The sequence below is a fragment of the Patagioenas fasciata genome, chromosome 7 (assembly GCF_037038585.1).
Source record: "Patagioenas fasciata isolate bPatFas1 chromosome 7, bPatFas1.hap1, whole genome shotgun sequence".
Classification (NCBI taxonomy): Eukaryota; Metazoa; Chordata; class Aves; order Columbiformes; family Columbidae; genus Patagioenas; species Patagioenas fasciata.
Window position 1 is genome coordinate 21776752 of NC_092526.1, and position 23464 is coordinate 21800215.

At 45.3% G+C, this 23464-nt stretch overlaps 2 protein-coding genes across 3 annotated transcripts in view; both read left to right on the forward strand.

Moving 5' to 3' along the window:
* The window catches only part of MYO3B (myosin IIIB), a 237898-nt gene that overhangs the window by 197009 nt on the left and 17425 nt on the right, over positions 1-23464 (forward strand). The window contains exon 37 of one of the 2 annotated variants that reach the window (XM_071811051.1): positions 2969-3689. The exons of the other annotated variant lie outside the window; for it this stretch is intronic. The gene's annotated coding sequence lies outside the window, so the exon portion shown is untranslated. Of the gene's footprint in view, positions 1-2968; positions 3690-23464 lie in introns of those variants that run through there. 2 annotated transcript variants of the gene reach the window in all.
* Positions 19859-22637, forward strand: SP5 (Sp5 transcription factor). The gene is made up of 2 exons (XM_065841189.2): positions 19859-20405; positions 20975-22637. The coding sequence occupies exons 1-2, from the start codon at positions 20355-20357 to the stop codon at positions 22025-22027; spliced, it is 1104 nt and encodes a 367-aa protein (XP_065697261.1). The 5' UTR covers positions 19859-20354; the 3' UTR covers positions 22028-22637.

Consider the following 23464-nt stretch of genomic DNA (forward strand, 5'->3'; position numbering starts at 1 on the left):
TTTCTCATTTGGTTTTGGTACCATTGAAGCATTATTCTGATTTATTTCCTTTCACATCTATTATTATAAAATATTAATGCATTTTGCTTAATACTTAATAACATCCTGTTCTTAATAGTTTATAAAAGTAAAGAGTTTAAATCCTGTTAGGACGAAGAAAAAATTCTTAGTGTGTAAGGTATTGCACAGTTTTCAGCAGATGAGAGAGAAAAGAGTGAAGCTCAACAAGGGATTTTAGTAGATTTTTTCCATAGACTTTGATGGCACTAGAAACCAGTTCTTGCTGGGGACAATTTCTGCCTTTCAGTTATGGCAGCTTAAAAACTTCTCTCTGTGCCGACAAAAATCGGACAGGGAGCTTTTGGAGATTAGCCCCTTTCATTTGGTAATTTTAAACGTGCTTCTCACTTAAACATTTACATCACTTTAGTAACATAAAGAGGCCTTAGAATAGAAGTAAATTGCAGCCATCTTAAATTTGCCCCCACTGTGACCTCCCTCCCTCTCCCATACACTGTAAGAGTGGTGGAATGGGCTTTTGTGCTCTGAAGGTCTTTTAAATGGCTCCTATCAGGCCATCCAAGGAGTTGTTGTTACTTGGAAGCTTACAAAATATGACTATAAATAATGTAAAGCTAAAGGCTGTCCTAAGTCCAATGAGGCCAAAAGCTGATTTTGCTTTTGGTGGTAATAATAAAAACCAAATTTTTCAGTGGTAGGTACAGAAAGTAACCCACGCTGGACAATTACAAAGTCACCTTCCTGGAAGGAAAATTTCTTCCTAATAGTAGGCAACTGCTGATTATTTCTGTAATTTAGCATAGTTGCCAATATAAACACAATGCTTTCATAATTATGTACTTATATGATATTTTTCTGTATTTTATTTAACTGTGTATGTTTATACTTCCAAGCAATTGTCTCATCATGTTTTAATTCCACCAAGTTCCTGACTTTTGATACACTGTGGTTCTAAGTGCTGCACAGGGCACACACATGCACACAAACACAAAGTGGATTTTTTTGTTTCAGTTTTAAACAAAAGAAATGTATTTAAACGTATTCCTTTTTAGTTGAGTTGGAGACCTTCTGACTTGTGCTGTCAGAGGGTAAAAGGGAGCTACCAATTTACTTTCTTTATACCAAACTGCATACTTTTTACGTACCCTCAATGAACTTATCATTCAATATAAATGGTTGCACACTATGAAGATTTGTAAGGAATCTCCTAGTGTTACTATTTTCTATATTTATATCCCTTCAATTTTTGCTATACTTTATTTAAAGGTAGTCTTGACTGGATAAACTCTAACCTTCGTTGTCATAACCTACATCCATTATTGTGAAGGAATGTTTTTTCATTTGTATTTTCTATCATCATGAAAAGCAGGTGTGGTTGAAAATATAGCAGATATGAAAAATAAAAATAATTACAAAACTGAAGATATGCAGTGGGTTTAGGTCTGTATTTTATGTTGACCTCTATAAACAGTAGGAAAACAGGATGAATTTCATATACTTCATCATGTGATTGTCTCTGGTAGTGCAATACACGTATGCCTAAAGCCTGCAGTTTTAATATACATCGTCTCATCTCAGTATCCATTGATTTTTGCTTGATTTCTTGTGTATGAGGACAAATTATCAAATCTCATGTTTAGAACTCAGGTCCATCACTGTACGTAGAGTTTCTTCACAAGTTTCTTCTTTAGTGAGAATGAGGAAATACATAATTTGGCAAAAAGTTATATGATTCATGGAGAGGGACTAAGAAGGCAGTTTTGTTGGAAGAAACAGGCAGCTGGAGGTCAAGATGTCCAGGTGATACTACTAGCCATTTTACAACAAATTTAAATTGGTGTAAAATGGGATTCAAGTCCCAATCTAAAAATTTCACCTTAAAAAAAAAAAAAAAGAAGTTATAATTCAATAATTTGTTCTCTCCTTTTGTAAGAATTGTAATTGTATAGGGGTATTGCTTTTTTATTGTCAAATAGTTATCAATGAGATAAGTAACTGAAGTATACCATACTCTTATTTCTCATTCCTTTTTTTTTTCTCAAAATGAAAGGAGAATTTTTGACATACAACAAAGCCCTGACTTTTAAAAAATGTCTTCTGGTTAACCAGATACACATAGTACAAACAATTAAAAATAAAGCCGTGTGGCACAAAAGTATGATCCTAAAAGAAACGGGTAAGTAGTTTTAGTACCGATATATGTACAAGACATGGCATGTAATAAACTTATCCATCCTGGTTTTAATTCTGACAACGAAATATGAGAAATAATGCCAATTTTGTTGTTAAAACTAGAACTACATTTATTTACTCTGCCTTTTCTTTAAGGCTGTTCACCCTGGGAGGAGTTGTAGCAGAATGCTTACTTAACAGAAAATGTTTCTGTTTGACAGCAAAGCAGGACGCCCAGAGTGACAAAAGTAGCCCAGGATGCTGTGAATACCAAAGGCCAGGGAGCAGCTCTGGGCCAGAGCTAAAGGTTACAGAACTCTGTGAGGGCCTTCATGTCTCCTGCGTGCTGGCACTGGAGCTGCTCAGGGAGAAGGCTGACAAATCATTCTAATAGTAGTGCACTGTGTCTTTAAACACAGGCTGATGTTGTGGCTCCTCTTAATGGATTTCTCAAGAATTATTGGAAATTATTTTATTACATGTATAAATCCAGTATCAGTCAGAACACTAAATGTATAAATTATGTTATCAGGGGAGTATTATTGTAGTACTCATGTGTTGTGATGCTAGAGGACATAGGAGCAGTTAAGTGAAATACACATCTGGGAGTAATGTTTCCAGAAACCAGATTACATATCAGGTCAGTAACATTAAATTCCTTGTTCCATTTTTTTTAGCTGAATTGCAGAGAGATATTGTTTTTCAATAATTTAAATAGTATTTCATAAGATAGTTGGCAGGTAGTGGAGATCAACATGTTTGCATTTTCCTGCAGAAGACCCAGGTCCGAATTTCTGACCCATCACCAGTGAAAAGTGGGCTTGAAAGTGTCGTCTTGATCTCTCAGGGAAAGCTATATCGCCACAACAAAGACTGGATGCCGTCCATTGGGCAGGACTACAGCGCTGGGAGGGAGGGAGGCTTGTCGGGGCGGTTTCCAAAAATTGTCATGCTCCTGATGGTGACAAGTCTCTGATGAAGCCCTGTCTAAAACTGGAATAGCAGAACTGGGGTGCCATGCTGTGTGATGCGCTGGCGGGGACAGGTGAGGCCAGGCTGGGGTGGCAGGGTCTGGTGGCTCTGGTGGAAAGGGTCCTGTGCAAGGTGAGGGCTGGCGTGTGGCATTGCTGTGCAGCCAGGATGTGACCATGTGGAAGTGCGACACTGGAGCCGTCAGCGGCGCGAGAGGAATGCAGAGGAGGTAGTTCCACAAAGTTGTGTGAGAGCATTACTCACTGTTTTTTGTGCTTGCTTCTGCTTCCTGCTATAAGCAACAAATTAACACATTTAATGCAATGGGAGAGATTGTGTAAAGGTTCCTATGCCAGAATGGCTCTTACTGAAATAAAAAAATCTTTGAAACAGAAACTTCTAGTTTTCTGTCATCTCAGGAATGAGCACTCCTCAGTGCTGTCACAAGAAAAATGATTAAAAATAACCTGTTAATATGATAAAATTGTCAATAATCTAAGATCCCCAGTTCCCATAAACATTTCTCAGAGTGCTGAATACTGTAGATGAAAGAAGGGAAGCAGCTCAGTCCATCAATCCATACAGCTGAAACTTGGGACAAGGCAATATATTAACTACACTGTTCCTAGTGTGCCTTTATGCCTAAAGATGAAAGTAAGCTGTAAAAGGAAAAAAAAATAACCACTGTTCTTTATGTTCTTGTTCCATAGAATTAGTTTACATCCAAATTCAAAGATAAGTGCTGTACTTAATGCAGGCACAGACTTCATTTATTTGATTAAACTGATCTGTTAGAAATTAAGTTTTGAAAGAAAAGCAAAATGGGAGGCTTCATAAAACTGTGTCTTTTGATAAGTTGTATTAAAATCTTCAGCATTTTTAGCACAGTGCAGATTTACAGCTGAACTCCAATTGGAAATTGGTATTGATTGATTATGTTGCTCATTTAACATTCCAACATGCTACAACAATAATGCAACAGACTGTGATAAAATGGGATGTGATCTAACAGGACATGACCGATGGGATGAGAGCAAAACGCTGGGTCTGCTGGTAGTGCTGTGCAATAGTTCAGATTGGCATCTCCTGTGCTTTGATTGTTCATTTCATTTTACTGTCATCCTACTGGGCTGAGTATTTTAAAAAACACAGCGTTTTTCCATCTGTAAGTCGTGGAAAGACAGATGGATATGGAGAAACTCCACCTACAGTGCCTTGACTGAATGCCATTGCCCACTTAGTGGTAGAGAAATCCCTTCTGGAAAATTAGAATGCCCTTATATATATTATATTGTGAAAGTCTCTTTAATATTGGAACTTAGTGATACTTGTAATTTTTTTTAGATGAGTATGAGTAAAACAAACTGGTTCTTATTAACAGAACTGCTATATTATAAACACCACTTCTGTTACCCTGAAGTTAATCCCCAGTCTTGTTACAAGAAACTCATCCTTATTAAAGTAACATTAAGAGCTTCTTTTTATTGATCTGCTCCTTAATGATAGAAACTTACTGATGTTTTAATAATAACCTTGCAAGCTTTACCTCATTTTACTTCAATGTGTGTTGCAGAAAGATGCTATGGAAACTAACTTAGCATAAACATTTTGCAGATGTCTTTAAAGGTTAGGGAAAAAAAGATTTAGTTACACTGCATGTTAACAAAGATGGCTGAAAAACTACAAGATAAAAGAGCCTCGAGTATGAACATCAAAGAATTGTTAATGACAAGAGATACCATTAGGGTTAGCATCCCTTTTGTTTCAGCCCCCTCACACCTGCAGTGTGTTGCAGATTCTGTCTTTGTTGGCACATCTGAATTACTTCCATTAGCATTTACAGAAAGGTGGCTGCAAAACAACAGAAACGTACTCCCGGTTTTCTCTGTTGCTCCAAAAAGTCAGATATTAGGTTCTCTGTGGGTTTCCTTCAAGGTACAGTATCTTATTGTAAAGGAAGGCTATAGACCCAGGATTCCGTTGATTGTAAATGAGATAGGTTGAAAGAAGAGGGGAGCTTTTGTTACTGCTAAAGAACTAATATAAGCAACTACAAGAAGCACACATAAGAAGCTCAGACATTAGCAACAGCAAAATCAGAGCGTGAAATTCAGATTAGCCCTCCACAGGCTGTGAGAGGGAGGGGGTATTGGAAGACTTGGCATGGCTAAAGGTGTAACCTGTTTCATTTGGCCCCTGAAAATTTTTAACAGATGGTGGGACCAGCTGTCTTTTTCAGCCATTTAATAAACTCTTCGGTGGTAACAGTTTGGGAAGTGGGGGGTTTTGAGTTTTAGGCCAGAGGAAAAAATAAAGAAATCTGTCCCAATTGTCTTTGCCAAATAGTGAAGTCTGGAAACATTAGAAAAGTTAAAGTGAAAAATTTAATTGATGATACTGTCCTGATTATCCATTTCAACAGAAGAGAAAAAAAAAACAACTGCCTGTGCCCAAGTGGACCAGGGCATGAAAAAAATGCCTATTATGTTGTTATCTTTATCTGCCATTTTAATTTCAGCTCTTGCAAAGGAGGCATATAATGGGAAATTTTAAATGAGCTGCAGAATGAGAAACCGCCTTACTTTTTAAGACATGATACTATGTCAAAGTAACAGGCAGAGTGACCTCTTATATTAAAAACAAACCCAAAAATATGTCTCGGATAAGATTAGGTTTACATGGCCTGCCCAGGTGAATACAGCAGCGATGAACTTATCCCGACTTGCATAACACGGCGTTATAAAATGACAATAAACTGCCATTTTAGAAACAGTTAATGTTCAAGATCTAATGAAAACCTTAGTGATATGCGGGATTTTGCTTATTATGAGAGTTTACAAAAAATACACTATAACTCTATTTCTTCAGTTAAATTAATTTTTTTTAAATTAACATTTCCAGCACAACACTTAAATGGCAACTCTCAATTATATGAGATGTTTTATTTAAAAAGCATGTCTAGTGTCTTTGAACAGAACAGTTCTTTTTGCACATTTACATGCTACCCAGCTGAGCAGCCAACCCTTCCATTTGACAAGGGCTTTGTTCTGCCTACAGGCCTATTATAAGCCTGAGATTGTTTGCCCTTAATAAATTGCAACAATAAGACAGAAACCTCTTTCAAGTTAAGAGAAATAAAACACGTTGCCTACATAGCAAAGCATATGAAGTATAATAATGACAACAGAAACATATCTACTAAATCTCATTTGCTTTGCTCCCAGATCACTGTGGTTAAGATAACACAGAAAGGTTCGCATCTTTCTATGCATCGAACGAAAGATTAAAGAAAACAACAGTGGGACAAAACTCCTCTCGCTACAGAATTTTTCTTCACAATATAAAGTCATACTGGATGCTATGTGAAGAGACTAGTGAGAGCTAAACCAGAAAGAAATGTGAACATGACTAAATGTAGAGCAGAAAAAAATGTTTTTAACTTAAACAGAACATTACTTCGTATTAATGACAGAAAGAAAAAGGAGTGGAAATTATTCAAATTGAAGAATTTCTACTACTCTCCAGTGTGTTGGTGTATATCTGCTTGTGTGTGCCTTTCAGGCCCTCCACTGAATCACAAAGCCCTACCAATTTTGCTTTTATAGCAGCTAATGGACATTCTTCTGTGGCTCAAGTGTTGGTTGGGAACTTCTGATCTTAAACAAAATTGTTAAGCCCTATTTATGAGGCCCCATTTGTAACATTCAGCTGTCAGCTGTGTTGTGTTTGCTAGAGATTGTTAGAAACCTTTGTTGAACTTAGATCTGCATTTTTTTCGGTTAAGCTGGAAATTCCCAATGATTTTTAGAAAACATCTGCAAATTATGAAGAAAATAGCAAGTAAAGTGCAAACGAGGCAACACTCTGGACTCCCTGTGCAACAGTGGAATTCAAGAAGGTGAGCGTACCTGTCATTAAACCAGTAGGTATAAGTAATTTGAAAGAGCTATCTCTGTTAGAAAGTCGTTAGTAACTCAATACAGTGTTTTGAGAAATAAATTCCAGTTACTCTTTCATTTATAGTTTACATTTTTTAAATTCTTTTTTCTTTTTAATTTGCAGATGGAAGTCCTGAGGATATAAATATTTCTTTGCTTTGATAATAAAAGAAGTACTCTTGGAAATGTTGCTGACAAACTACAAGTACAATGATATAAACTTTCAAAGGAAATGTAGTGTTTATGACAGATATTGATTTGACTGGGTTAAAAGCTACTTTTCTTTCTTTTAAGATATTGTTGAGCTATGGGTGATACTCTGAGGACTATTAGGTATCTTCTTGGGAATGTTCAGTATTCCAGATACCCCTAACTTTTCTTCTGCTCAGCCACAACATGCAGGAAACATCACTGGCATCCTGCCTCACAGGCAGGGGGAACTGAAGATCAAGGTGGTCATGGGTTTTTGTCTCTACTGACTTCTGTTGTGTCAAAAAGAGTTAGAGGCGGATTCTTCCTCATCTCTGCCATGCTACAGGGACAAGGTGCCAACTTCACTGCTTCTTCCAACTGCTGTGCAGAACCAAATGGAGAGCACATAATTTCTTACTTCTGAGAGGGCAAAGCCTGATTGTTTTACCCTGCAGTATCCAACTTCTGGGTGACACTTGGAAGAAGAATTTTGTAAGATGGACATAGACAGAGAGGTATTATTGTTCACAGAATCACAGAATGTTAGGGATTGGAAAGGACCTCAAAAGATGATCTAGTCCAATCCCCCTGCCAGAGCAGGAACACCCAGATGAGGTTACACAGGAATGTGTCCAGGCGGGTTTTGAATGTCTGCAGAGTAGGAGACTCCACAACCCCCCTGGGCAGCCTGTTCCAGTGCTCTGTCACCCTCAATGAGAAGAAGTTTCTTCTCAAATTTAAGTGGAACCTCCTGTGTTCCAGTTTGCACCCGTTACCCCTTGTCTTACCATTGGTTGTCACCGAGAAGAGCCTGGCTCCGTGTGATGTTTGATGAAGGGAAAAATTAATGGACTTGGGGACAATGTAATAGAAAATTATGATGATAGAAACTTAGAAGAAGAGAGAGAAGCTACTTGAGAGAGAAAAAAAAACAGAAGACATGAACCGTTAGGCTTCGTGGAAAAGGGAATCTTTAGTAAATTTTGAAGATTATCCTGATCATGTTCTTTAACAAAGCCTTAAATCATCTTGCAGAGCATCTTAAGATGCATGTAACATCTGTGGTAGAAAAACACTTTGATATGCTTTGGAAGCTTCTCAAGAAGGCAAGTGGTATAGGTACCATGACTCCAATTAAGATTTTTTAGCATATAAAATTATAAATGGACTAAAAATTGGAATTCCAAAGACAAATAAAATGTATCAGGTATAATATTCCTAGCTTTTCTACAATAGGAAATACCCATTATATTGAAATTGGTATCTTAGGAGCTGGTTCCCTTTCAAAAATCACAAAAAATCTTCACTTTTTTATGATTCAAAGTGAATTTTTTTCCTAGGCCTGCAGTACTGCAAGGATTCAGGTTTTTAAACCATTAAACCCATTATCTTTTACAAATCTATTATAAGTTTTGAAAATACTCTTTCCTGTCATAAGTTTACAGAAAATACCAGCATAAGAATAGGAAAAAAATACTGGAACTATGAATTTTCAAAAATGTTAATTGTTCAATATGCAAGAAATTTAGTAGTTGGAATCCTGAAAAGACAGCCTACTGGGTAGGTGACAAGAATCATAGGTAAGTGATAAATAGTGTATTTAATTAGCAAATACTTCTCCAAACAAACCTCCATAAATATGCTGTTAGATGGTTTGATGTAAATAGTTTTGCTGTGATTCATCCTTCATATTTATAAGCATACTGTAGCAAAAATAGTTGTAATCCTTCACCTGAGCAGGATTGTTTTCTTCTATATGAATGACATGGTCTAGAAAAAATTACTTTCCCCTTATTTTTTCTGGGGTTCATTGTGTTGCAAGAAATTATTTGGTTTTTTTCAGACAAATTGCACAGAGATGGATATCTCTGGATATGTCTAACATCCGTTTACATTTTCACTTTCAAATCAAGCTGATCAAGAGATATCAGAAAAATACCAAGAGATCAAAATATATCACTTTGATTTTTCCAGCTCAATCCTGTAAAAGCCCAAGTTTCCCTCAGATATCTAAATATAGATACTATTATTTTCTCCATACTTAGAGATCTCAGATGTTTACAGGCCATTTACAATTAAATACATAATCTATCTGCTCAGACAGACTAAATCTGGGTATTTTCATTAAAATCACACTGGTTTTGTTTTTGTCAAGATAATTAATCAGTAGCTGGAAAATCGTGTTTAACAATAGCTCACATAATGCTCTGAGAGGCAGGATTACAAGCTTGTTCTCAATATTCTGTGAATCTTCATTTAGCTGTACATTGTATATCAATGTACAGCTGTACGCAACAACAACAACAAAACCTGGACTGAAACCTGGGACGTGCAGGAAGGGTACAGAAGAAGGGTTAGATATAAACAATTTTCTGTGTTCTCTGAATTGTTCTCAATGGCCAGGAATGAAAAGTACCCCAAACTTCTGTTCCTCTTTTAAACTCTCCAGACCTCTATGATGTGAACATGCTAGCTTCCTCATGAATAATGCCTGTAAGACACTTAAGGGGAACCAGCCAAACATGGGTCAACAAGGAGGTGGTAAGGAAGAAAACAGTGTCCCAAAGCTTGGCTGGTACAGCAGTATGGTTGTGTGTTGGTGCCTCATGTATTTGCAGACCATCAGATTCTTGGTAGCCAGGAAACAGTGATAGGCACAGAGCTATTCCATTTTTTTAAATCAGGACCTGAGATTTGTGTTACTTACAATGCTACCATAGCTCAGCTGTTCTGTAACGAGCAGTAGGTGCTGGAGATAACCAGGTGCCGTCTATTTACATTCACTGTGTTTCATTACATGTGGGGGTAGAAGGATTTACTGGAGAAGGCTTGTGAAACACTGACAAAGGTGGGAAGGCAGATGGCACAGAGAGAGGGTCTACTTGAGGTGGAGGAAAATTAGCTCTTCTGACTGCTCCCATGTGTGAGATCAAGGAAATATAGGCGGTAGCGTTACTGAATTCCAGAATTTGTGGCGGCAGTAGCAAAGCTTGCAAGTCTTTCTGCAGGGGAGGTTGTCACCACTGAGAGTGGTTGTTTTGATGATTGGCAAGTGAAACTAGAGCCTTGGACAGAATCCTGTAGTGAAGACTTTGCTAAAGCAGAGAAAGGATGAGCTGTAAAGGTTAGCAAGTATCTAATTATTTCTGCTCAACTCATTATGAGTTGCAGGGGCGCATTTGCGTGTTCAGCATAGCCCACCTAGTATCTATTTTGTGTTTATGAAACAGAAGTGTTAGGCTCTGTTTTATTACTTATCATGTGCTCTAATCACTGACCACCAGAACAAGTAGAAATATATGTGTTGTGAGCATGTTGGCTTATTGCTCTACTTGCATGGGCTGCCTGTTTGTCTCCTGCCTGCCTGCACACAGTCCCATTGCTGCCTCTCTGCCTGCCCAAGGACATCTGGGCTTTACTCCTCAGCTGTCTTTCCCACGGAAAGATCAGTATCTACTCGTAATTCAAAGTTACTAAGACGGCGTACAAGAGTCAGAAGAGACTGACATGAGATCAGGGGGGTGGGAGGGATCTAGAAAATAGTTTGGTTTTTGTTAAGGGGAATGAGGTGGAACATCTTAGGATATGGTCCCAAGCCGTGTGCCTGTGCTCTTCAGTTGAGCTGCGCAGTCCTGCTCCCTGCTCTTCAGTAGGGTTAATATGTGACATAGGACAAGGTATGTGGTTTCCCTGTGTTTCCTTTGCTAATAATGGAATAACATACTACTTCTTTATAGAAGAGTCATGAGGATAAATGCTGTAACCACCATGTGCTCGTATTAGCTAAAGCTCCCCTTAATACCCTCACTGTATGGTTTGACCACCTCCTTACTCAGGGCTGTCAGAAGATTTTGTTTGTTGATCCAGTTCCCATATATTCCCCCAGCTCCATAGCTGCACTCCTGTTACTCAGAAAAATATCCTGAATATGCCCCACAAACCTGGATGCTATTCTCCTTCCTCACATACCCTGTCACTGGTAAACTTGGCAAGTTTACAAAAAGATGAAGAAAGATGAACTGAGGAAAATAATTGTACTACTGACTGGTGGCAGCAGAGATCAGGAAAGTGGAGACACAAAGTTTCCACCTCTTACCTAGTTGTATATATACATATATGGGTTGAGTGTCAGAGGAGGCTGTATATGCCCATGTAGGAAACTTAGGAGTAAAATGTTATTTTAGCCAAAAAAGAACACCCCACAGAGATGAAAACAGCTTCAATCCATCACTCAGAGCAAAGTGAACTGCTCAATTTATCTTGGTATTCTCATTACCAGTGACCCCAGCATTGAGGTGTGTGAGTCCACACTCATTCTTAGTTTCTCTGGCCAGTCTCAGCATTAACGTGGTGCCTGCCTGGAGGTTGCCTTTCAGCCTCTTCACCTGGAGGGTTAGCTTTTGCTTCTGACCCCTCCCAAACTGCTGGCTTGCACAGGAAAAGGAAATAAAAAATATTCAGCCTATGACACACACAAATAGGAGCTCAGATCCTGGTTAATCAAGGGACTGCAGGCATGGCAGCAGAGAGAAATTTCTGCTCCAACCAACCGAAGTCCTGATCTCCAGGCTACTCCTACTCGGTTCCAGACATCTGACCAGTAGTGTTAGTTCAGAGGCTGTGTAGCTCTGTTTCTTCTTTCCTGCATACCTCCTCTGCTGCTTTCCAGTTTCTGATATTTTACTTTGAGCACTGCAAATAATGTACATAGTGGAGCAATATATACCAAATGAAAGAACAAAGCTGACTAGATTGTGCTATTTGTAAATTCTTATAAGAAAATACTGTCTGACTGGTAGAACAACAGTAAACAGAGGAAGTGATTAGTTTTATAGATAGTGTGATCAAAATCCCTGTGAGGGCTGTAAAATGGAGAGCAGCCACTGAATTGATGACCAATGAGGCATATGGTATCTAAATTAAGAGAGAGCATAGGATCTCCCAGGAGGAGGTTATCAGGGTATCAGAAAGCTGAGGCAGAAAGTTCCTTTTGTCTCTTCCTACACCAAATTCCTGAGATAAGAGAATGCTATACTAATACTGGAATCTAGATAACACTAGAAATTTAATACTTTCTCTCGAGTCTTTACTGTAGAGTTTAATGAATAAGGCTTTGCACATTGCTGGAACTACCTCTAACCTCACTTGTACATTTCTAAAACTTGATTTAAGAGGGATTTTATTACTCCGTTCTCTTATAAACACTGCTTTACTTCTAGAATGCAAATTATCTTATCCTTAATTTAGAGCTAAGTAAATGAGAACAGGCAGGAGAAATTCATAAATCAACGGATAACTCTATTGCATTAAAGAGAATCATTGGCACTACAGAGCAGCTTCTTTCTGAATCACTCCATGTGTAGCGATGGAAGTGAAAAAAGTAGCAAATCATGAGCTCAGTTCAGTGTTTATAAGCATCTATTCCGTTGACTTCTGTAAGAATTTTGTCAGAAAAATAATATTCTTTTTCAACCCCATACTCTAGTGTATTGATAGGGATTACAGCATTTTATAAAGTTAGTCTGATAACACTGAAGAAATTGCATGGCTTTGCACTTGTTTTTTCTGCAGACTTTCCTATTTTAAGATGAAAAATTTGGAAAATGGTTCTTTGTGGTTTAGTATGACCTCCTGAGAAGCAGTCAGTGGTTGTCAATCAGATTTCTCCTGAATCCACTTACTTGGGTTTAAAAGTGGCTCATGTGATATCATTTGGGCATTGGAGTCACAGCAACTGCAGCACTATAATCTCTCTCTCATTCCCCAGCACAAGGAATAGGTAATTTATACTAAGAATACATTTCCATTTTATTGCATTATCTGTCCTTCACCATGGACTGTTCTCTCTTCCCTATGTAATGTGTGACTCTCTCAGCTCAATTCTAGTAGAATACAGGGGCTCCCTGCATGTAATGGGAAAAATAGGGATGTGAGATTTACAAAGAGAGGAAAGCCAAAAAGTGTACCCATTTTAAGGTCATTTCTTTTTGCCCTCTATCTCAGAGGTTATAGAAGTGTGAGAAAAATGATGCCGTTCATTAGACTGGAGCAGGAGCCACAGCCATGCTGACATCCTTGTCTTTGAGGGGAATATCCTTTCTCTTCTTCTTGTCCTAGGTTCTCAAGCAGCTGGTCAAGCTCTTTGTCCCTAAGCAATAAGGGCTGATTTAAAAGTGAAGTGAAATGTCTTTTATTCCCAAATTAGGGTTGTTTGCTTTGGTTTGGCACGGCGAGCCAGCCAGCAGGACATCCCTTCCTCAGCTGGGGCTCTCTGGTCATTGCTGCTTCACTTTGAGGTTCTGAGGTTTGAGCTGAGCTGGAGTAATTTGTTTAATTGTTCAGTGAGGAGCAGTCTGGTAATCTCTGTGCAGGACTGAGGCAAGGAGCTCCTCTTTCCAAGCCTGGAGCAGTTGTTTGTATGGCCATGGTTGTTTCCTTTGTAAGGAAGGGGAAGGAAGCTGACTCTACTGCATGAGAGTGTGGTGAGAATGACTTCACACCTCTACAGCTCTACAAGGATGGAAGCCATAACACAAGTATTGCATACATTTGAAAGAATTTTGTAGATGATATTTTTATCTTCAGAATTGGGGAGGGCTAATTGATTTTTGAGTGGATCACAGAATTTATGCATATACCTATTTATGTATTATACTGCATCACTTAAGGCATCAACGTATGAAGTGACATGGAAACATACCATGCACTGCATTCTTAAGGAGGCCTTTATGTCAGTCTACAAGGGCAGTTGTTTTAAGTCTTTGTGTTCAGCTAAGCAGAGATAAGCAATTTTAAACCTGTAACTGAAACTTTCCCTAATCTTCCTTGGGATCCTGGGTCTGTGGTGGCAGCCAAGAAGACTGGCATGTTTTTAAAAAAATCCTCTCTTAATCTAGAAATTTGGCTTTTCTAGATCCCTCTCAAAAACCCTCCCCATGTTGAGATGCACTTAACTATGTTGTAGTTGATAGGCACAAGAAGCATCAACTGCCTTTCACTAATATGTATGCATTCCTGGAACAAGCTACCTTAAAAGTGTTATACATAGAGGGTCTGTAGAGAGGCCCTTTAGATTATTTCCTTTGGTGTGAAGACAGGATCTCTTACCTGACCCGCCTTCAATCCCATAGTCATGTCTCAGTAGTCCTTGAAGAATGGGTTATTTCAAAAGTGATTATTGAAATATTGAAAAAATATTATCATTAGAAAATACTTTTTTTTTCTGTACCAGAATTTTCTAAAATTAAAACACAAGGTCAATAAGTAACAGGTGTATTTTTACAGTGTTGGATTAATCCATTCAGCTAAATAGATAACAATGTGGCAGCCATATGATCATGCAATATTTATGTGTAGGTTGAACAACGATCTTTCTGTCTAAACTTTGTGCTGTTTCCAGTTTTAACACAATGTAGACACAGACAGCTGTTTAATTTGTCAATAAATATAGTAAGTAACTAGAATTAATTACCATGAGACACAGTTTCTAGATAATATATTCTCTGTAGTTAGAAGGATGCAAATAACAGTTTAATTACCTTTTCATTCCAAACCGAATAATTTCAAAGCAAGAAAAGAGTGGGTATATCTATCTGTGCTCATAAAATAATAGGTTCCCATCCAGTTTTCCCTAAGCAAATGCATTCCACCAAAAATACATAGTCTTGTTTTACCTAATATTTCCCAAAACAAGATGACAAGCAGAGTGCACATGGCAGATCCTTTTCAGCTGCTTACCAGAGTCTTGGCTGGCTTTCCATTTTCTAGAAATCCGTTTCTAGCTATTGGAGGGAGGAAGAAAATGCAGCTGTGTATGCCAGAGGCAGAAAGGCATTTCTAGAGAGTTTGAAACAATTGTTTTGGACCAAAAGGTGTCCCAGGCATTCCAAGTGCAGCCAAGAATAACACTTTAAATATTGATAGTTAAAGAGTCTGACTCCTTTTCAAAGGGTAAATGCAAGGGGATTAAATATATCCAAAAATGTTCACCAATGTTTCTTAAGCCAGGAGGAGGAGTCACAAAGGGCCAGCCAAGGAAGGAGCAGAAGATGAACACAGTAAGATATTTAAGCCTTTAACAACAGGCAGTAAAACTGTAGTGAGGCATAAAATTTGTTCTACTTTCCTTAAAGGGCAGATCAGCTTTCAAAAGTTTAGGAAATCCTCTATTAATCTTTATGAAATCCACACCTAGATTGTGAAATGTTAAGGCAAGCCTTTAAATCTGAAAGGTGCCTTTACATGTGCTGTCTTGTTTTGTATTTTTCTTTTATGCACAGAAAAATGCACAAGATGCCATAGCAGTTTTTAATCTTTCTTTTCATCTACAAATATTCAAATTAAACTCTCTTAAAGCTTAGGAGATAAAATTGTATTACAACTGGTTTTTGGTAATCTGAAGCAAATAAACAAACCACATACACTAGCATGTTAAAAATATGAACTGATGACTACTCTTATTATGCCCATCATGTTGCCTAGCATACGAATGTCAATATGCTGAAGTAAATAATAATAATTAATGGCACATAACTGTTGGCAATGTATCCACACATGCTTGTAGCTATATACATAGCTTAATTTACCTTACTTCTGGTGAAACTTCTTGCTGTTGTGAATAGATAGTTACTTTTACTAAGGCTTTAAACAGTACAGTTGCGGTCTGAGTATGAGATGATATGAAGACACTGCCTTATGGAGTAAGCTTATTTAAAGCCTGTTCAGGTTTAAGGCCTGCCACGCTCTCATCGAAAACTTCACTACGAGGCTTGGCTGAATGTTAGTGCAGCTGTTCACTTGAAAATGCTCGTGTTTCTGATTCTTTGTCACAATTGTTTTAGAACAGTATTTTGTTTAAGGCATACCAGGTCCCCAAGCTGGGGGCAGGCAGCCGGCCAGAGCCTATCCAGGCTGCCAGCGTCATTCATAGTGGTGCTGGAAAAGCTGAGGGACTGGGAGGTCATAGGAGGGAGTAAGAGTTTCATGGCAGAGAACCATGAGGTTCTTGGGTGGGACTGGGAGTGTCATGAGAGGACATGGGTGGGGAGTTCGTGGAAGGCTGTGGCAGTGTGAGCCATCACTGAGACAGACTCTGAGACAGGGTGCATGGGGCCTGAGAGGCAAAGGCATAGTGGAGGCCGTGCAGGGGACCACTGACACCCAGGCAGCTGTTACTCCCTGGTATTTTTTTCTCTGTTACCTGCATTCATACCAGGGTCCAAAAGAACCCTGCCTGGTGGGTCAGTCACTCTGAGATACCTGAATCTGAAAAATCATCATTTTGAAGACACCTGTCAATGAAGATGATGAATCATGTTTATGTCCACTGTCTTTAGATCACCAGTTACCATCCAGCCTGGCGCAGCCTGAGCCACTCTGGCCCCGGAGGCTGTACAGGGCAGGTGTCCGGGGATGAGGCAGCAGTCTCCCTGCCCGCCGGAGCAGGCAGGGGCCGGAGGCAGCCGGGCTGGAGGAGCTGGGCCCCAGTCGCGCCTCTGCCCTGTGGCTGGAGGTCTCCAGGCTCCAGCTCTTCTCGCATCCAGGCCGCTGGGCTCTCCCCGGGGCGCGGCACCGCGTTGGCCCCGGCCCCGACGGCGCTGCGGCCCCTGGGGACGCAAGGGCCGCTGCGGCCCTGCAGCCCCACCGGCAGGGCCGGTCCCCCTTCGTCTGCGGGCCGAAGCGGGGCTGCGGCAGGGAGCTCCTCGCCGGGGTGAGCTTGTCAGCGCCGCTCCGCGAACGGGCCTCGGCCCCGGCCGTGCCGCCGGGAGCCCTGTCCACCGGGCGCCGCCTCCCGCGCTGCTCCCCATCTCCGGTGTCCCTTGGCTTTACAGGAGGGTGCAGCGGCAGCCCATTTCTCAGGGAAATAGTGCTTTAGTGTAACTGAATTGACATTTGGCCTTGATACCTGTATCTACTCATAACTGAAACAAATTTCTAAAATAAATATTGTACTTTGATCTTCCAGCCCTGCATTTTTAATGACAGCACTTCATTAAGAATAAATTTCAGGAGACTGAAATGCTCTGAGTTTGAACACTAATTATTTGTGCAGAAAATTGTGACTGCAACGTTTCATTATTCAGCCCATTGGTTTCTTCCAGAAATGAGAAACTATTCTCAGCTTTTAAGTAATGTGCTTTCTTGCATGCAGATTCAAGGCATTTGTAGTGTGACATCTGTATAGAAAGTTGCCCAACTTTCCACTCTTTTGTAACGTGATAAATCATTTTGGTTCATCGAGATACCTTAGGAAATAATGTACCTTAAAGGCTGGGGAAAGCCTTCGGGATGTTCAGTGTCTCCTGAACGACCTATCGACTTTCGTTTATAAATATTGTTCAGATTATTAGCCTGGCAATTGTTTGATAAAACGAATTAACAGAAATCGAGGTAGGAATTGAATCATGCACCTGGTAGGAGTCCAGAGTTGGCACAGGTTTGGGGATGTGGAAGTTTAGGGGCGACGCAAGTGCGAGCTCCACTGTTTCGCTTGTCTGGCGGGTTATTGCTCCCTCAGAGACCAGAGGTGCGGGTCAGGGTCCCCTCGCAGGGGTACCCCCCGGCTCCGACTGCCCCGGCTGCAGCTCAGACGGGAGGAGAAGGCGGGTGCGCTCCTGCTCCAATGCGGCTCCAGTGACGCGACTGGAGCTTGATAGGTGAGCCCGGGGCACCCGGCGGCTGAGGGCGAGTGTCCGCGAGTGTGTGCGCGCCCTGCGGCAGAGCTGCCGTTTCCCCGTCTCCTGCCATGTCCCGTGTGGACGCGGCGCAGCCCCCGCTGGATCTCGCACCGGCGATGCTGAGAAGGGGTGTTTGCGTGAGGTGGACGGAGGTGTTGGACCACGCAAGCCCTGCACCCTCGCAGGCTGATGGGGAGCCCAGCAGCCTCACGCCTTGCCCGGGGTGCTGCCGGGCCGAGGGCTCCTGCAGCAGCGGCCAGCCCTGCCTCGATGCGTTGGTACGTGGTAAAAGCGCTGCGTGCGAGGCTCTTACCTCCCTGCTGCCGACCTGGTGAGGCGGTTACCTGGCACAGGGGAAAAGCTTGAAGTGGCTGCTGCGTAGGGTATCAGTGTTACACGAGGTCGAGCTTTTACTTCTCCCCAGGACTCAATATGGAGCCGTGGGAGAGGACTTGGCACTTTAATCCCTTCAAAGAAACCGATCTAATTCAAGCCCTACAACTCTTGAAAGTCTTTGAGCGGACACTGAGTGTTTCCACAGGAAAGCCAGATAAAGATCTCTGTGTGCTGGCGTTTAAAGAGACTTCAGTGGCTGTGTGAATACAATTGAACCCAGCGACTGCGGGAAGGATCGAGTTACCTGCGCAAACAACACCGGAGGACCAGAGCCAGCCGGCATCTGCCCGAAAGGGCACCCTCCCACCTCCCCAAGACAGAGCTGAACCTCCTCGTTTGGTATTTGGCCAAACAGGCCGGCTTACACGTTTGCGATAACCTCGGAGCAGATGGGAAAGCGGGGAAGAGAGGAGCGCGCTTCCAGGGCCCCCGGCGGAGCGCGGTGCTGAGCGGGCCCGCGGAGGGGCGCGGAAGGGCGCGGGTTCCTGCCTGCCGCTTGCTGGGCGACGCAGTGCGAGGGATCCCGCCAACTCTGCCGACCACTGAGCGCAGCAGCGGGCGGTGCCGTTAAGCTGTGACCCAGATGTGCCTGGTAGTGGTTACCGGCGAAATAGCCTCGCATATGGTCGAAAGAAAAGCAGCTTAGGTTCTTCATAGACACACACGTGTGTGTATATATATAATGTAGGTGCACAGACCGCAAGGTGAGGGCTGAGGGTGCAGAGCCCTCGGGGCCGAGTTTGGTTTTGTGGCAGGAGGTGGGCGAGAGGGTGGCGGCAGAGGCCTGGTAATAGCGTCTGTGTTCCGGAGGAGCCCCCCGGACCCGTTCTCGCCCCCGGCCCAGGCCGCTGAGGGCATTTCGCCGGCCGCGGGAGCACATCCCGCCTCCAGAGACGCTACCAAGGGAGACTCCTTTCACCATTTAAAGAAATTGTGTGTTTTACACCCGGCTCCAGCTAGGGAACAGGAAACTTTCCCCTTCAGTTTCTGTCTGGAGGGTTTGTCGGTGTGTCTGTCTGCGGGAGCGCTCGCTGCCGGTGGCACCCGCCGCCCCTCCTCCGAGCCCGGCCGGGCGCGCTCGCCGTGGCCCCGCGCCAGGCGGGGGCTGCAGATAACACGGGCTTAGCGCCGGCTGAGCGAAGCGAAACCAAACCCGGCTACCAGAGGGGAAAATGTGCGGTTGTTTGCGGAGTCATATCGAGGGCATATCCCTCAGCCTCGGGGGAAGGGCGGGAGAAGGGAGGGAGTGGGCAGGAACCACTGACAATTACTCCAAGGAAGTTTTACGACTGGGATCGACCAGCCCCGATCAGGTGAACTCGCTGTGCTCCTGTTACTTCGAGTCATCAAACACTATCAGCGGAATCTGGAGGCAGATTTCTCGGGAGATAACAGAGACACATTGTCACTTTAGAGCTCTGCTACAAATCCTTAATTGCAAGAAAAAAAAAAGGGGGGGGGGGGGGAAATCTAGTGTCTTGCACATCTAGTGCGAGGGTCTCCAGGCGGTAAGGGGTCCTTTGATCAAGAAAATCCAATTATTTGTGTATATACATTTCCCACATAGTGATTACTTCATTAATTGTCCCGCCTTTATCTCCTCCCTTCCCATCCCCCCTAATAATCAGTTCTTTTATCCAGACCAACAAACACACCATAGGAGCTTTGTGGATTCAAAGGATTTGCTTTCGCTTCTGAAAGAGCCGCTATTCTTTGATGATTGGGTAGCGGCAAACTTCAAAGCCATAAATCTTCCCTCTGACTGGCTGGCGGCCCAGCAAAGTCCTTATCAAATTCTTGGAGGTGATCCTGGTGCAGTCAGACAGTCCGCGGAGATCGCGCAGCGCGGGGGGGTGGGACAGGCACAGAGGCGAAGAGATCAGAGAGGAGAGAGAGAGGGAAACTGGGCAGCTCCTCGTCTTCCCCTCGGCGTCTCCATGCCTCGGCGGTGCCCCGGCGCCTTCCCCTCGCCCCGGGCGCAGTAGCCATGGCCGCAGTGGCCGTCCTCCGGAACGACTCCCTCCAGGCTTTCCTCCAGGTCAGTACCTGTGCCCGGGGATGTTCGCAGGGCATCGCGTCCCACAGTTGTGACCCGCGTTGCGCCAGAGCAGCCGGGACCTGCCGCCTTCCTCTCGGGGCTTCAGCCCCGCGGCGGTCCGGGAGAGGTAGGTAGGGTCCCCCCACGGGGGTGAAGGGGTCGGGATCGAGCTCCTTGGGCCGGCAACTGCCCTCTCCCGCCAGGAGTCCGGCGGTAACTCCAGGCAACGTCCCGGGGCAGGGGAGTCCGGGGTGGGGGCTGCTCCCTGCTCGCAGCGGCCGCTTCCCCGGCGCCTCTGGACCAGCAGAAGCGGCGGGGCCAACGGCAAGGGCTGCAGGCGAGGCGGGACCGATCTCCGGGCGGGACCGGGGGGCCGGGCCCGTTCTGCCCGCTTGGCGAGCACTGTTTTCGGAAAGTTTGCCGGCCGTGCGGGGAGCGGGAGACGCCTCCGGCAGCTCACGGCCAGGCGGCGCGGGCAGCGGCGCACAAAAGTTTCCCGCGGGTCGGCGGCGGCGGGCGGCGAGTAACGCGCTCTCCTCCCTCCTTCCCTCCCTCCCGCTCCCGCGCAGGACCGCACCCCCAGTGCTTCCCCAGACTTGGCCAAGCACTCGCCCCTGGCTCTTCTGGCCGCCACCTGTAGCCGCATCGGACAGCCAGGCGCAGCGCCCTCGGACTTCCTGCAGGTTTCCTACGACCCGACGCTGGGATCTCCCTCCAGGATCTTCCACCCGTGGAGCGGCGAGATGCCGGCACACTCCCCGGGGGGGCTACCGCCGCCGCACCCCAGCCTGGGGCTGACCCCTCAGAAGAACCACCTGCAGCCCTCCTTCGGGGGGGCGCACGAACTGCCCCTCACGCCCCCGGCGGACCCCTCCTACCCCTACGAGTTTTCTCCCGTCAAGATGCTGCCCTCCTCCATGGCCACCCTGCCGTCCAGCTGCCCCCCCGCCTACGTCCCCTACGCCGCCCAGGCCGCCCTACCGCCCGGCTACTCCAACCTGCTGCCGCCCGCGCAGCCCTGCCGGCAGCTCTCGCCCAACCCGCCGCCTGAGGACATCCCCTGGTGGAGCATCCAGCAGGCCGGCGCCCCGGGCGGCTGCGGCCACCGCTTCCCCGCGGCCGCGGCGCTGCCGCGGAGCCTGGTGCTGGGCCACTCGGACTTCGCCCAGTACCAGACGCAAATCGCCGCCCTGCTGCAGACCAAGTCTCCCCTGGCGGCCACGGCCAGGAGGTGCCGCCGCTGCCGCTGCCCCAACTGCCAGTCGGCTGCGGGCAGCGCCCCAGAGGCGGAGCCGGGCAAAAAGAAGCAGCACATCTGCCACATCCCCGGCTGCGGCAAGGTGTACGGCAAGACCTCGCACCTGAAGGCGCACCTGCGCTGGCACACGGGCGAGCGGCCCTTCGTCTGCAACTGGCTTTTCTGCGGGAAGAGCTTCACCCGCTCCGACGAGCTGCAGCGGCACCTGCGGACTCACACGGGCGAGAAGCGCTTCGTCTGCCCCGAATGCGGGAAGCGCTTCATGCGCAGCGACCACCTGGCCAAGCACGTCAAGACCCACCAGAACAAGAAGCTGAAGGCGGCGGCGGACGGCGTCAAGCGGGAGGACGGACGCGACCTGTGACCGCCGGGCGGCGGGGCAGGACCGGCCCGAGCCCGGCGGCGGTCGCCGCACCCGCGCCGCGGGCCGAGCCGTGCCGCGCCGGTGACCCGGCCTAGGGCGCCCCGCGGCCGGGGGCAGGGCGGTGATGGGGGAGAAGGCGATCGGTTCTCGGACTCGTGTCGGGCCCGGCGAGCTGGGGCTCGGTTGGGGGCGTTACCAGCAGGAGCGGGGACCCTCGGGCCCCAGGACTGGACGCTCGTGGGGCCCCGGGACCGCCGCCGTCTGCCCTCGTCCCGGGACAGTCGCCCTCCCCGTCCCTGCCGTCCCGAGGCGCGACAAAGGGCGGGAGAGGGGCCGCCCCAGTCGCCGCCTCAGGGGATCGGGGCTTGCGAGAGGCCGGGGGTGGGGCGGCAGCGTCGGTCCGGGCACACCGGGGCCCGGCCCTCGGTGCTGTCAGGGGAAGAGACTGAAGTTTTGTGTACAGGTTATTTAATAGTTCTGTTTGAATACAAGTGTTTTCTCTCCTCGTCCTCGGCCCCGTGCGGGGCTCCAGCATGAGAATGTTTCTGTAAAGCGACCCGCGGCTGCAGCGTGAAATAAACCGTTAACTCTGGGGTCACGCACGAAAGGTCCCGCCGCGTCGGTGTCATTTCATCGTCCCGCCCGCTCACGAGGACCGGGCCCGCCCGCGCACGGCCGCCGCCTTCCCGCCATTTCCCGCCGAGGCGGCGGCGGGCGCTGGGGCGCCGGGCTGCGTCCCGCCTCATCGCCCTGGTCAAGCGGATCCCAGCGCACGGTGACCGGGGAGCTGCTCATGGTAAACACCTGTAAAATCCTGAACTTCTCCAGACTGATTTTGGCTTGTTGGGGTTTTTAAGTTATTGCCGTTATTATTCTGTTTCCTACACACGAAGCCGCGAGAGGAAAGAGAAGCGCACGGTGCGGGTACCGGGGGTGAACGTGCAGGTCCAGCGCTCCAGGCCGGGATGTGCATTTCGGCAGAGGTGAGCAGCAGTCAAAGTCTATGACGCCCCTTCCCAGAGGGGTCCAGCCCACAGGGCCTGCGACAACCAGCCATTCCTGGCCTGATGTTGCCTGTGGCACGGCACAGCCCAAATGTACTTTCCATGGGTTAACTTTCTGTAAAACTGCAGAATTCAAGGGTGAGACGGTCGCTGTCGTCCCAGTGTGATGAAATGGCAGTTGCGCTCCTGCACAGGGAAAGATATTTGGCACAAAACTGTGTATAAAAGTACTTGGTAGACAGTGACAGCTTTTAGGGTTTCTTGTGTCTCATTTGGTGTCACATGGGTTTAGGCATACATTCATTTTGGCAAATTTCTTTTAAAATAATGACTTTTTTACTGTAGCGAGTTCCTTTTTTTTTTTTTTTAACTGAAGTTCTTACAGAACAAACAAGCAAGGAACCTCATTAGTCATTTGCAAACTTTTTCATTT

Coding starts and splice junctions, on each gene's coding strand:
- SP5 (XM_065841189.2), top strand. CDS start 20,355: ATGGCCGCAGTGGCCGTCCTCCGGAACGACTCCCTCCAGGCTTTCCTC. Junction 20,406..20,974: donor CCCTCCAGGCTTTCCTCCAG/GTCAGTACCTGT, acceptor GCTCCCGCGCAG/GACCGCACCCCCAGTGCTTC.